The following is a 15,293-nucleotide window of genomic DNA, read 5'->3' on the forward strand; positions in this document are numbered from 1 at the left end:
GGAAGACTTTGGCAGTGGCTTTTTGCAGGAGCTGGAGTGTTGGTGGAGATAGGGGTCAAGGGGATGAATGAGCAAGGGGTGGCTAACCTGTCTTAGTATGGGTCCTTGTAACACGTCCAGAAAAAAAGCCCAAATGCCTCATGAATTTGTATCAGTTTAGAAACAGTTCTCAGAAGTGGTGACAACAACCAGGTACGTAGAGTAGCGTTTCCACATTACTGGAAATCTTGATGGATTCACAATGAACATGTAAAAGGGCTTACTATGAGCGTGTTCAAAGGATGTTTGTAATAGGAGGAGAAAGTGAGTAATCTTCTGGAAAGTGGTTAAACACACTGAAATGACTGGTATCTTTCATTACAAACACATTGTTTCAGGGCATAGTTTTGGGATCGTTTTAAGCTGATCTGTAGGCAGATTGAAAGATGCTCCTGTGCCCTGACCTAATTGTTATTGCTTCCTCCCTTGCTCCAGGACTGCCGCTGGTGCGGCTTTCTGGTTATTCAGGTCACGGACCCGCTGTGTACCTTAAGAATCAGCTGGATCCGCAGTTCTGCTGCCCACAAAGCACATAGAAGGGCAGTGGGGAGGTGGGTGTGGAGGGCTGCATCCTGTATCCAGGGAAAACGTGGGCTTAAACCAGCTTAAACTGACTGCGAATCCTGATGCCTTGTATGTGTGAAAACACAGGGTAAATTGTGTAACTGTTGAAAGCACCTAAAGCAACCAGCAGAATGTGTTTCTATTCTCAATATCCTATTTTGGGGTTTCTTCACCTGGTACATGGAGCTGTGCCTGGAATTTGTTTCCCCTGAGGTAACAGTTGACTTGTGTTTACCAAAAATAAAGTGGTAAAACTTGGAAACAAGCATTTTGTTCTGATTTGTTTACAGTTAATGCATCAGGACTTCGCTTCACCCCAAAAGAAGTTACTGAAATTAAAAATAAGTGGAGAGAGCTTCTTTTAGGATTGCAGCTGCTTTTTGTTGTGTTGCGTATAGCATATCTTTTCCTGAAAATATCACTGAAAAAGCTGCTTCAGTGAGCTTCTGTATGTGGGTCTGTATCCCTACCAAAATATATAAGCAAGCAAAGCTCAGCGAGCATGGCTTGTCCCATGTGCTCCACTCAGTGATGCTTGGGCTGGTCTGCATGGTGGGCATTGAGAAAGGGAGGAATGAGGATGGCTGTGTTGTCTTCAGATACCTCTTTGAAAGTACGTAAGAGGGCTACTTGGAGGAAGAAATACTTGAAATGGGGGGAGTCCTAGTTCAAAGAAGGGCTCGAGCGAAATGCTTTTGAGAAGTAACCCTTACATGAGTGGATGGATTGATGTTACAGTGGCATAGTTGGGTACTCAGCAGTGATCTGTTAGCCCAGGATGAGCTCTTCTGAGCTCATTCTGAGCTATTCTGGTAGAATAGTTGCGGCTTATTGTGGCATATGTAACCCTGAGGTCTGATTGCTGCTATGTAGCACGTACAGAGGATCTCAAGTGTTGTGTTGCGCTCTCCAGCTGGGGCGTCTGCTTAAAAGCAATAGGAAGTTGCAGTGGTGCCTGATACACAGTGGGTACAATGTTAGGGTCCTTTTGCTTTTGAGAACGCCTAATCTGATGTTTAATTTACTATCCTGCTTGAGGCCTGCTGCCAAGGCTCCAACTGTTGCATAATGTTACACAGGAGGAATCGCTGGCAGTTTTCAAGCTGGCTATCATTCCAGATCACTCCCACACAAAGGAAATTGTAGTGTAGATGTAACTGAGGGTTTTTGTGCTGCTCTCAGCACAATCCAAAATTAAAAAAAATAACTAGGAAAACTAGAAAGAGTTTGCCTGCTCAGGCTGTAGCCCTTCTGCTTTATAGCAGCCTCATCGGCAGAGTCTTGCATGGAGAAGAGCATCCAGTGAGAGGTAAGAATGAAAACCTCGCAAAGAAGCAGCACCTCAATAATGTTTTTAAAGATCTAAGCGTTAAAATTGCAACTGTTTCATAAAAGATGAAAGAATCCTCTTTTGGCTTAAACTGTTCTTTCATGTTCTGTGGATTTTGTGATTCCCAGAAAAGCCATACCCTTAATAATCAGACATCACAGAGCATCATAAGATTTCCCCCTTGTTTCCATGCATGCCTGTTCAGTACCCGTTTTCCTGTCAGCCTGAATCGTAATGTTCAAAAACATTCACTGCATATTTCTTTCTTCCCCACAGCAACAGCCTGAGTCTGAGACTGTTCATCTGTTCATCCCAGCCTTGGCAGTTGGAGCTATTATTGGCAAGCAGGGACAGCACATCAAACAACTTTCTCGTTTTGCAGGCGCATCCATTAAGGTATTATTACACTGACTAACTTTCTGTCTTATTCTACGTGACACTCTCCGCAAGTTTGCACAAGCCGTGTTTTCGTGAACGTCCTCCCCCACTCCGTGCTTAGAATGTGATATGATAAATGGTACATGTGTTTATAAATCATCTTTTAATCTTCTTTGAGACAAGATAATTAGAAGCATGTTTTCAAACGTCTCCTGAGGTGTGAAATATAAGCTGCAAAGAAAACTACTTTGGTGGTCTCGATTTCTTAGAAACAGACTTATATCTTAATGATGCACTGCTTAAAGGCTTTCTTCTTGCATTCAGTAAAGTGAAAATTGGAGAGGCAAATTCCCCTTCTACAAACAGCAGCACAGGTGAAATCTCCTACTGCTGTGGCTGCTCTTGCTCTTTTCCAGATGGACTGGTCTGGGCTGTGAAGCCCAGCTTGCTCCATGTTGAAGTGTGTATGTTCTAATATCACCCATGAACCCCAAGCTCGTGGGGTCAGCCAGTTCTTTATCATTATGTTTACCTCAGCACCCTGATGCTTTACCATCCAGCTGTTGGTGCTCTAGTGTAGCTAAGAACAAGAAGGTTTGCAGAAGTTGACCTAATGGAAGCTTAGGTTTGAATTTTAGCAAATTTGGTGAAATCCTCCTTGGCAGTGTATAGGAGTCGGTACCTATTGCAATTGTAGGAAGGTCTTGGATTTCGGCTACTAGTGTCATTGTAACTACAAGTATCTTCTGTAGATGCTTGAGATTTTTTCTTGTAAATAGCCAGTTCTGCTGCTCTATGATGTAAGATAATGCTTTGACCTAAATTAAAAAAGAAAAAGTTAATTTGTTTCCTGAGCAGGAAAACGTGAAACATTTTCTTCTCGGTTCTCTTTCTGCTCAGATGTGGCCTGTTTATTGAGTGCTATGGAAGGGATCTGCCAAAGGTCGAGGGTAGAGGGCTGGAAGCTGGCTATGCTGAGTTGACCTTGGTGAAACCAGTGAGGCTAGGCTTGGCTTAGAAGGTGTTCATCTAAGTGTGCAGAGCTAAGTAATTGGGGAACCCTGATGAATGAGCCTTGTGTGTGGTTTGCAGGATGCCGATCCATTTACTGGCCAGTCAACCAACTGGCGTGTTGCCCAATTCCATCCTTTGTTGAACAGTACATTACATAGTAGTTATACTACCCAGATGGTTCACATTAGTAGAGCACTAATAATCATATTTTATGGGAAAAAATGGAATAGAAGAAAGTGGTATTGATTTTTCTTCATCAAACCTATCTTGCGTGGAGGTGCGATCTTCCTTTCTCCTTTCCCATAGTCTGTATCTATAGATTAAGTGACATATAAAAGGTACTACTGCTAGGTGGAGAGAGAAATGTGAAACAACCTGGACCTCCAAGAACCTGTCCGAACTAGTTCTTTAGTTGGTCTTTGGAAGATGGTTTAGTGGAAAGGGAGTTTCCCGTGCTTCTTATGCACCTGGCTAACAGTGGCCTCAGGCTGCTTCTACTGGCTGGCACCCCCCTACCCAGTGCATTTAACATATCTGTATTAATTGAAATTCATTTAAGTTTGCTAAACCTCTGGTTGTCTTTTGTTCCTTCAGTAGGAATTGTAAAGAAGCTTTTGGTGGAAATAGGATTAAATGTCAACAGAACTGTACAGATGCACTTGTAACAGAACTATGCAGATGTAACAGAACTGTACAGATGCACATGCTTGCTATAAATTGGGAAGTTGCATGCATGCTTAGCAGTAAAAATAAAAATGCACCTTCCTTTGTAATCTGACAGAACAACATGGAGCAATGTGCTTGCTTCTGTGTGAAAGTGTTAAAGATGACAGTTAGTGGTAACTTATTAAAAACTTCTCAACTTCCCTCTTGATGACCACCTGCCCTTTATCATAACTTTTAAACAAAAGAATAAATTGTGATCTTCAAGGAATATGTACTTTTAGCTAAGAGTTGGAGGGAGTGCTGCCTGTGTAACTTTTAACTTGCCAAACTGTAGTAATCGTACTTTGTGGAGGAAGTAAGTCTTTGTGCATGACACTGAACTTTTGAGTAGTGCTCTGGGTTGTTGCAGATGAAAACTTTTTGCATCCCTATGTGCTGAGCTTTGTAGATCTGATGAAACTCATTAGCCACAAAGTAAGATGAGATGAAAAGCAGATACACAGAGGTTCTGGTTAAGTCTGCAGTGCCCAGCCCATCATTTCAGAGGTGCATGTGGCTTCTGATGAGCTCAGGTTGTGTCCCTTTGCTGGGAGGGGGTGGTTGCTTGGTAATGTAGGCTTGGTGTGGGGCTGCAGCAAAGGAGACAGGCCAGAGATATCTGGGCTGCCTGCTGCCCCCCCATACTACAGTGCTGGGACCTGTTGGGAACCATTGGGATCTTCATGGTTATAAATTACTCTCAGATTAGCCCTTTCTGTCTCCAGAGGAGTTGGGAATGAGTGTTTTGGGTGTATGAAGTTATCAGCTTGTGGCTTTGACATATGGAAGACTGCTTTTTTTTCTGGTTAGGAATGTAAAACTGTTTCTCTCAGAAGTTAAAAATGCACCACTTGGATGCTATTTGTATGTATATAACTTCTCCTTCCAAGAGCAGACAGACAAAATTAACACTGAAGTCTCTTATGCTGACCCTTCAGACGTTGAAATGTTAGTCAGTACGTGTTTCTTTCACAGCCTTCAGCTATGTTTTACTCCAGCTTCTGAGAACAGGACATTCTAAGATAAAAGCTAACCAGAAAAATCCCAGAACATTTTAACACATGTAAGATGTAACTAAGGCTTGATGGAAAATACTTGTCCTAAAATTTCAATACAGGTACTGGTGTTCAGTAGGAAAATATGAGGTGACGACGAGGCAAACTACAGTGTCCACGTTACATGAATGGCAGTTATCAGGCTGAGATGTGTTCAGTCAGCTGCCTCTAGATGTGCCTTGACATTTTGCCCCTCTAAAACAGTTGTGTTTCAAAGAATAAAAGGGATTTAGTCTGTGCTTGCCCTTACCACAACCTCATGTCATATAAATGTACTACTGCAAAATGAACGTGTATTTTTAGGTTACAGCTAACAGGAATGCAGAAATCATATGAAAAATAAATACGCAAACCAGATAAGTAGTATGTAATGTCTTCTGCAACTGAGGGTACAATATGAATAACTACATAAATTTTTGTTAGAAAAAAAGCCTTTAGTGAAAATGATGCATGATGACCGGTAATTTGTCTGAAATAAGCTACAGCTGTTAAATATGAATAATATCCCCATGCCAACAGCTAAGATGAAATCCTGTAGTGTTTAATATATTGTTCATTTAACAGCAGCTATTTAATACTAGGTGCAACAATGGAAATGTCAGTTGTGATAAACAAAAGATTCATCCCAAATGTCAGAGGCTAGTTTGATTTATTTAATGCCACTGAAGTCCGAGAACAGCATCCACAGATATTACTTTTGTGGTGACATGAACTGCTAAAGATCCTACAGGCATCTCTGTCTCAGCTCTGGTGGAGCTTAATTTTAATATGGGTCACACAAGTATCTGTAGATAGAAACCACTTAGAAACTGCTAACTCATTGTCCAGAACAGAGGGATCTGATTCAGTGTTGGATCTGATCAGTTACAACAGGAAAATGATCTTCTTTTTTCAAGGGTATGGTTGCAAACTTTTGCTAATGAACTAAACTTGTTAGATTATTAAAGCTAGTGGGTAGGGATGAAAGTCATGGTCCACCAACCATATTCGTCTTTTTGAAGGCTACATATATACCACCACTCATAGACACATGAAAATGGCTTGTGAGGTTTTGCCATATGTGGATGAGTAGCTATGCTTTTAATTTTCAGAAGTAAATTTGCTTATGGTTTAGCCAATTTCTCTGTATTTCATTATGGCTAATTAATGCACTTTAAAGAGAACAAACCTGTCATGGCTGCAGTGTAAAGCTACTGCTGTAACGAATAATTTTTCACTCTTGAACAGAATGTGAGACTGAAACAGGGAGGAGGTGGCTTTAAACTATTCCTTCAAAAGACAGCTACCAAAAGCTATGTTTATCTATTCCAGATTGCTCCTGCTGAAGGACCAGATGCCAAGCTGAGAATGGTTATCATCACTGGACCTCCAGAAGCTCAGTTCAAGGTACAGTATGTAAAAACTTGTCAGTGTGTAGTGGCCTCTGGACTGCAAGGAATACTGAAAACAAACCACTTGTTTCCAAGCACCAGTTTATTAAGAATTTTATAAACACTTGATTTTTGCTTCCCTTTTGCTGAAAGGTATCTTGTATGAATGAGTAATGCAGTACTATCAGAAGCCTTGTTCTGGTCACCTGAAACCTGGTGCAAGTTTCATGTACATTAGAATCAAGTCTAGCATGAAAATATGGCCATATTACATTCCCATTTTTCCCTTTTATTTGCAAGCACAATAGTTCAGTCCTTCTAGTCTGTTTTAATACATACAGTTTGGTGTAGTTAATTGAAATAACAAAGCTGACAAGATGAGAGACTGAGTCTTACCAGGTTACTGTTGCGTGCCAAATGGAAAATGCTTTTTGGGTAGCTCTACAGATAAATACAAGGTTTTTAATTGTATTTCCACTACAACTACAAGGAGATGCTCAATCTGATTATCCCATTTGTGTTCAAATTGAGTTCTGGAGTGGCCTTTTCCCTTAAGTGCCAAGGGATAAATCTAGTTACCCCAAAAGGAGTTGACCACTTTAGGAACGATGCAGACAGCTCAGTGAAGCAGTGCAGCAGTGGCTTCATCACAGATAAGGCTCAGAGCAGGTAGAAAGTCACTTGAGAGTTCATGTCCTAGCATCATTCTCTTGCCTGTTCTTGTTTTTTGTCTTTATATTTTTGCTTCAGGACATCTTGCAAGAAGGAGGTGCACAAACTTCAGGTATATCTAGAATCAGTTTTACTAATGCCTTTAGTTTTGGAGCTGTACCAGGGCAGGTATTTTGCAGTGGTAATTGTGAACTAGATACACATGGAATTAATGCTCAGTTACCATTTGCATTTGAGAAGCCACAGCATAATTTAGAAGTTCTGCCTCCCTGAGGTTTCCTGTGTGCATGTGGACTTGTCCACATGATATGTTCCACATATGGGGTGCTCTTGTGACCTAGGATCAGCACAAGGTCAGATCCTGGCTACTTTTTCTTTCCATCAGGTATCACTGCATTTACTCTCAAGGAGTAATAGAACAAAATAGATTATAAATCTATAAAGATATATATTAATCTATTATAAATCTATAAATATATATAAATCTGTATTTAGATAAATACATATATTTATATATATAAACATATATAGATTTATAATAGAATTATTATCCCTTATCCTGACTGTTACTGTAGGCAAAGGCTTGACCTCAGGTGTCTTTCCTAAGATAGATTTCAAGTCCACAGAGCTATTTTGCCAGCTTTTCTCCTCAACCTAGATCATGCAAGGAAGAAAACCTCCATTTTCTGCAGCCCATATGTTGGTGAAAACCACATCAGTCGTTCACTTCTCTACACTTGGGCTTCTCCCTGCAAGGAAGAGTTGGTGTACTAGGACAGCTGATCTTCCTGGATCTTGTGAAGAAGGGTTATACCTTGAGACCCTCTTCAGCTCCAGTCCTTGTAGTCTGTAGGGACTCTGAGCAATGCACTCCTGACTTAGATGGACAGAAGCAGATTCAGCCCTTTCTTTTATCACCACTGTTAATGTGAAGCATGCTTTACAGTCAGAGCCAAGCCTCATTCATGCTTAAACTCTGTTTAAGGAGGATCTTTGAGTGTAAGGTATTGCTTGGTAGGCACCAAGAATATGGGTGCATGACAACTTGAAGAGGGAATAGATGCTGCACAGATAAGTAACTTGGAGAGGTGGCGTCATCCCCAGAGCCTGTGAGTTTGGCATCCTTTCCCTACTACAATTGTATTCTGCTGTCTGATTCATGCCTGTGGTAGCTGCAGTGGCTGCACCCCTTTCTTTCTCAGCTGCAGTAGCCTGAGGATGTTGTGGTATGCAGTGCTATTACTAGCAGGGCAATGGGAAGAGAATATGCCACTGTTTACAGCCTCTGCTGCAGTGCTCCCTAGAGTTTCGGTGTACCCGTGACACCAGTATTCAGAGATTACCATGTTGCTTGGACCACTTGCAAGCGAAGTGGAGTCTAGTCTAGCCAATGTACTGCAGCCACTATTTTACTATGAAGGAGCTGCAGCTCAGTTAGATTGTTTCCTTTCCTTAATGACTCTTTCAAGAGCCAAAAGATTTGGGATGTTGAAAATACATTTATGACTTTAAAAAAGTTAACGTCCCACCTTGTTCTGTGATTCAGTAGTAACACATGTTTCCTACAGTACCTCTCCTACTGAGCCCTCCAGCCTGTGCAGGTTGTCAAGGTGTTACGCACACAAAAAGTGTTGCTATTAAAATGAAAGAGCTATGCTGGTTCCTGTCTGTCTCTAACAAATTTGGAAGTAGTTCCAAAATCTCCAGCTCAAGATGATGGCTGGGAGCAGTAATTTTATCTGCTCTTCGCAAACCCTTTGGAAGTGCCTTCCTGGAGCAGGAATCTGATTCTAGGGCTGTTGATGGTGCCAGAATGTGTTAGTTCTACTGAGTTTTTGTATGGCTTTTCTGCATAGTTGCTTTCAGCTCTAAGGTCACAAAATGTCTTTCATCTTACCCATTCTAGAGCAGTATGAATTTTAGGCTTTTAGGAGATGAGCTACAAATAAGATAAAATAAACTGGCACTATGTAAAATAATTATCACATCATACAATCTTCTCGGACTGTACATATTTCATTACAGTAGTGGCCTGTAAAATGGTTGGATTTAGCATCTATGCAGTGATAGGCTGGTGAGCATGATTTAAAGAAGGTGACAAAAAATCTGAACTGAAAAGGTTTTGTGATCCTAGGCTTATAGTCTTTTCAGAGCATCTCTCTTTAGTATCTCAATCGAAATATTCTTTTGATCCCTCTAGAAGATGCAGAGTAGAAGATTGGTTACCATTTATCACATTTATCAGATTATTCACTGATCAGTGACAGGGAATAAGAGATATAAATGTGTTTAAAAATCAGCAAGGTTCATCAGCTTAGTCTCAGTGGATATTCTTCTTGCTGTCACTTGTGTGCTCCCCAGAAGAGGGAACTGTGTGCTCCTCGGAGTAATACTGATCCCATGGTACTGTTTAGATCTTGGCAGTTTGATTTTTCACTTTAGAAAACTGAGCAAGCTCAGATTTGTTTGTTTTTACACAATGCGTTGCAATGGACTGTTGAAGTGAGCTGTTTGCTGTAACTGGAGGCTTTATCCCTTGACTTTTTTGGGGGCGGGAGGGGGGTTGTGGCTTTTCTCTTTTTTTTCCCAGTTTAACATCCTTAAAAGAATGGGTTCCTGAGCCAATTAATTGCATTCTGTGCTTCTGGGTGTAATGAGAACTGCTTCAGTCAGTTTTTCTCTCCACCACTCTTAACCGAAGAGCAATGCTTTCTTTTAAAATCTGTGTTTCTTTTGAAAAGCAGAATAATAATGATTGTTGTGAAACTGCTCCATGATTCCCTGGTTTATCCTCCAATCTTTAAGGCTGGGCAGTGGTGCTTCCTAGTTTGGTAGGAAGGCTTCTTTTAAAGAAATAGTTATAGCATTTTTATTTTAGGGAAAACACTTTGCCAGGGCTGTGTACTGAGAATTCTCCTTTCTGTGGAGTTTTTTGCAGTTAACTGGATTTCAGTAAGCGCATTCTCTAACTGAAAGCACTTTTGCAGGCTCAAGGGAGAATCTATGGAAAACTTAAAGAAGAAAATTTCTTTGGACCTAAAGAAGAAGTGAAACTTGAGGCTCATATAAAAGTGCCATCCTACGCTGCTGGTAGAGTTATTGGTAAAGGAGGCAAAACAGTAAGTAGCTGAAATAATACTTGCAATGTTATTTTTCTTATTTCAGTGTATCTATAAGTCTTAAACATTAGGCTAACTAATACCTAATCCTAGGAAGTTAAGTTAAAGCAGGGACTATTTTCTTTGCTGTACTTAGTAAGCTTTCCTTTCTTCTACCGAGGAGTCAAAAGAAGCCAATCTCTTGCCAATACTCTTAACAAAAATCAATAGCCAGAGTCAGATCTGCAGGGCTTTATTGATATAAATGTAGTTCTGCTGTTTAGAGTGAATGTTTCCACTCAAGACCTGCTTCTGTGAACCTTAACCTATGCCAGATTTAGCTGAAAGACTTCACTGATCTCATTAAATAAAGATCAAATCCACTGTGCCTAAAGATGTCATTTCTGGTCACAGCTGAATGAGAGCATAACTTCTAAATAATTGGTAGGAAATCAAGACATATTCAGACCTCAGTGTTATAAAAACCTCTATTTTTGCTTCAGCTTAATTGATGGCATTTCTTAGGCTTACTTTATTGCATAAAATAGCATCAGTCCTGAAAACGTGCTGGTACTGCAGTATTCTCATATGGTTGTGAGTTAGGAGCTGGCTGATATTTGCAAAGAAATGGTTCAGTCTTGGGTCTCCATCCTTGAGTGCAATGGGGTCTTGAAGTTAAGTGCCAGGAGGCAACATGGCCTCTTCCATTACCTGCAGTGGTGAAAGGGCTTCAGGGCAAACATCTCTGAAAAGTTTTTTATCTGAACCATTTTTATTGAATGCTACATGTTTCTCAAATAAAACGTGTGTAACCAGGACAAAGACTCCAACTTTACCTCTCCTTAGCACTGTGGAAGCTGACAGGCTACTGAAAATAATCTGGATATTTCTCAGTGCTCTGTTTGGAGTTCTCCATCTTGTGAAGGTTTTTCAAGGAAAAATATATAAATACTTCGCCTTTTTTTTTCTTCCCTACATTGCACACTGCATGAGTTTGCTGACCTTAAACTTGTAAACTTAACTGTAAACACTGTGGCATCTATTTGCTTTTTTAAGTCGTATATTTAACACCTTCTGTGTGTTGTATTTAGTCTTTAAAACACTTCCACAAACCTAGAGAACTGGGTGCTAATTTATGTTAGAGACACAAGAAGGCTCATCTTGCAAAGCGCACACTGCTGCACAAAGAGGGTTTCTGTCAGGGGGTTTCTTTTTTTAAACCATCATTTAGAGGATGTTGTCTCTGTGGTCAGCAGTATCTCTGAGGCTTGGTGGTTGTTTACAATTTTCTACTATCTATTTATAGGTAAATGAGCTTCAAAACTTGACAAGTGCAGAAGTTGTAGTCCCTCGTGATCAGACACCTGATGAAAATGATCAGGTGGTTGTGAAAATAACTGGTCACTTCTATGCATGCCAGGTAGGAGGAACTGGAATGAACTTGTGCTGCCTTGAGGTTTTCATGATCTTTCTTTCCTATCCATGTTCAGAGCCAAGGGACAGAAGACTCTTATGATACAGAAGGCACTGCTTGCCAGGCTCCTGTAGTTGTCTTGCTGCAATAAACGTCCCACATGCTTGTGAGAGTTTTATACCAATATCGCACTGTTACATATGTAAAACAATCTTCTTAAATTCTCTTATTGATATATGTAAGCTCTGGCACTGCTAAAACTTTTAAAGCAAAAGAAAAGTGAGATTGTGATGGGACTGAAATTTAGACGGGAGGTAAAAGGCATCTCATAGTACCTGGCAAGGACTGCGCCTGTACATGTGATTTGTCCACATCACCCAATCTGTTGATTCAATATCATTAAGAAAAGGATCACAAGATTTCTTCCCTCACTTAACTCTTAGTTTAGACTGATTCCTTTTGATACTTTGCTACAAGTAACTTGTAGTTCAGGAAGAAGATGGGGGGGTGGGGCTGGTAAGCCCTGTTAGCCTGACCTTCTGGATTCCCTGGTGTATAAAACCATTGTCCACTCCCTGTTAAAACAATGGGTGTTTTTATAAAACATTAGGATCCCCAAAGGAGTAAAATGCAAGTAGCCTGTAGCTCCAATAATCTTGGTGTGGGTAGTCGCCTTCCTATGTTCATGCTTTCTGTATTACAGATGTGAAAACTGACCATACAGGTAGTTGTGCCAGGTGGAAAAAGAAAAACAATTAAACCTTAAGTTGTGCATCATGACTAACCCAAGTGTATTTTAATTAATGAGCAATCTTGTCAGTACGAGAAACTTGGTTATTTCAGATTTTCTTACTCCCAGTACCATCTATAGTCAGCTATAGACAGCTGTCACTGCAGCATGGCATCATGATGGGTTGTTTCTTCTTTCTGTCCTTCAGCTTGCTCAGAGAAAAATTCAGGAAATACTGGCTCAGGTAAGAAGGCAGCAGCAGCAGCAAAAAACATTGCAAAGTGGACAGCCTCAGCCGAGACGGAAATAAAGGTTTAGGAAATGGCCCATCAGAGACAGATGCCAGACCAAAGACAGACTGTGCGACAGAGAGACGGGTGGTGAGCACCTGTTGAAGTTGTATGCAGAAGATCCACCAAGCCAATCACCTGTTCGAGGACCAGGCAACCGTTGAACGCTGTCTCTGAGAATGTATTCTTTAGGCTCTCTCAAACTTTTGAAACCCAGCTTTAAAAATAAGGACCCCTTCACTTCCCTTTTGTTCTATTCTCACAATTTAACATAAACTCGTTAGTCTTTTTTATTGTTCTTATTATTCCCCAACAATTTTAGAACTTGGTTTAATGAAGCTTTCTCTTCTGAGTTCACTGGTTTAAAAAGTAAAAAAAAACAAAAAAAACCCAAAAAAAACCACAACAAAAAAAAAAGAAAAGAAAAAAAAGAAAAACAAACAAAAAAGAAAAGGCATTGCTCTTATAGGTCCAGTTGTCAAGGAATAACCACATTTGGCGGGTGGGATTGCGGGTGGGCTAGGGTTAGAGCAAGGGAATCGACAAGAGTTTAAGTGTTAGTCCCAACGTTGAAACAAGTGGCATTTTTTAAAGAATTTGGTTGCATTTTTACATAACACTGCCATGAATAACCTAAGGGAAGTGTTGAATGGTGTTGGCCAGGGCATAAAAAGATAAATATGCATTTTTACTAAACTACCTCAGGCATTTAGTACCTCAATGAGAAATTGTTCCTTTTTTGCTTTTTTTTTTTTGGTATTTTGTATACTTTATAAAGCTTAATAGTTCTTGAGCATTTTATTTTTTTAAAAAAAAGACTAAAATTTGATCAGCCACCAGCCAGGAGTACTTACAGACTTATCGGGGAAAAATATAGCAGAGCACTTCTAGCTGCTGGCTGACGGGAGTAAGGTGGGTAAAAAAAACACGGCCTCAGGTTTGCTGAGGGCTTCAACACCATCATTTGTTTAAAGGAGAAAAAAAAAATTCAGTGAATGTTCAAAAGCTAGTGAATGATGCCAACATTCTGATAGCAGCAATGCCGTTTAGTTTTCTTTTAAGATGGGATGAAAAAGTTTGTGACGGTACTTTATTGGGAACAGGACAAGGAAGTGATGGCAAGAGGCTGGGGTTGGGGGAAAAAAATTAGAAGGCTGCAAGAGGCTGAATTTTTTTTTATGCTACTTGATTGAATGCATGAACCCTTTGTGCCTTTGACCATCACTACCTAATAATGCTACATTTAACCATTTGCAGCCCATTTGGACTTTGCCATTTTGTTCAAAGAGCAAGCTTCATCTTCAGTTTGATAGAACACTTGATCTGCCGGAGCCTATTTGGGGCCAGGAGGGTCTCCGCTGTCTGCAGATCACATCATACTGCTTTCAGTTACCACGATGGGGGAAGGTCAAACAGTGTTTGATCACATAGAAAGATAATGAAAGGCTAAGTTTACATATCCAGCCGCTGTTATGGGCCACACTAAGCCACTTTGAAGGTTTTAAAAACTATTACAAGTTAAAAAACAAACAAAACCAACCACCTCTCTAGCCTGGCTTATAATAGATGCAGCAGGATTTATGCACGTTCTGCAACCAACCATTAGAGGAGAAGAAAAAAAAACCCAACAAACCTAAATGTCAAAAGGCAGGGATAACAGGAAAGTTACCAAATTTTTGAATTTCCAAATGTAATTTGAATGATGATTGTGGTAATAGTGACACATTCAAGTTTCTACAATAAACTTCAGTCTACCTCAGTTTAAGAAAAAGAAAAAAACTAAGTATGTGGCAACACATGGTGCATAAAGACTGCTGTGTGTGTGTGAGTGTGCGCGCGCGCGCCTGTGTGTGTGGTCGACAGAGCCATGCTATTACCTCTGAACCTTTTTTTGTGATGTTTTTTGTGCATGAGATGATCAGAATCACCATGCTGCACTGATTTGAGGGGCACAACGAGCAAAAACATTTGTTTCATCATTTTGTTATCTACCTCTTAGGTTCATGTTGAAATAGAGGCATTACTACATAGACTAGATGATTTTCCCAAAGATCATTGTTGTACAGATTAGCTAATTTTGAAAATGGTCTGAAGTGGTTTTTTCCTGCATCTCTTCTTTACTAATTGGTTTAAAAACCACAAACTTATGTTGTAGTTTTAGCAAAGAGAAATGAGTTTCTTTTTTTCCTTTTTTGACAGTGACCTTCATCTAGCCTTTAGGAGGATAATGTTTTTTGTTCTTACAATGAATTTAAAATTACTGAAGTATGAGAAGTCATAGCGTTTTAATTTCTGTTGAGGCTTAAGTCAGTCCGACGTTCCTTTCATAACATTTGAGAAGGATTTGACTTCATGATTTTCCAGAAAAATTACTTTACAAATAGGTGCTGCATTTACATCTGCTGATTTAAATACTGTCATCTCTTGTTAAATTTTTAGACTTAATATGGTAAATCATGTTTTTCTTTTCAACTGAAACTTGGGAATATGGAGTATTTGGGAATAGCTAGAAAGTAAATACTGTAAATGATTTCAATATCCACAAAGTATGGATCATTTTTCATCTGTAATGTGCCCCCCAATGCAGCTCCACTTGCCAGATGCCTCTGAATGGAATAAAGAGTTTAACTCCTA

At 40.0% G+C, this 15,293-nt stretch overlaps 1 protein-coding gene across 2 annotated transcripts in view; it reads left to right on the forward strand.

Moving 5' to 3' along the window:
- The window catches only part of IGF2BP3 (insulin like growth factor 2 mRNA binding protein 3), a 115,047-nt gene extending 99,754 nt beyond the window's left edge, over positions 1–15,293 (forward strand). For both annotated transcript variants that reach the window (XM_034063376.1, XM_034063380.1), the window contains 5 exons: positions 2,210–2,329; positions 6,397–6,471; positions 10,115–10,246; positions 11,532–11,645; positions 12,578–15,293. In XM_034063376.1, coding sequence (XP_033919267.1) covers positions 2,210–2,329; positions 6,397–6,471; positions 10,115–10,246; positions 11,532–11,645; positions 12,578–12,679 — 543 coding nt within the window. In that variant the 3' untranslated portion in view covers positions 12,680–15,293. The remainder of the gene's footprint in view (positions 1–2,209; positions 2,330–6,396; positions 6,472–10,114; positions 10,247–11,531; positions 11,646–12,577) is intronic.

The sequence above is a fragment of the Melopsittacus undulatus genome, chromosome 1, assembly GCF_012275295.1.
Source record: "Melopsittacus undulatus isolate bMelUnd1 chromosome 1, bMelUnd1.mat.Z, whole genome shotgun sequence".
NCBI classification, from domain to species: domain Eukaryota; kingdom Metazoa; phylum Chordata; class Aves; order Psittaciformes; family Psittaculidae; genus Melopsittacus; species Melopsittacus undulatus.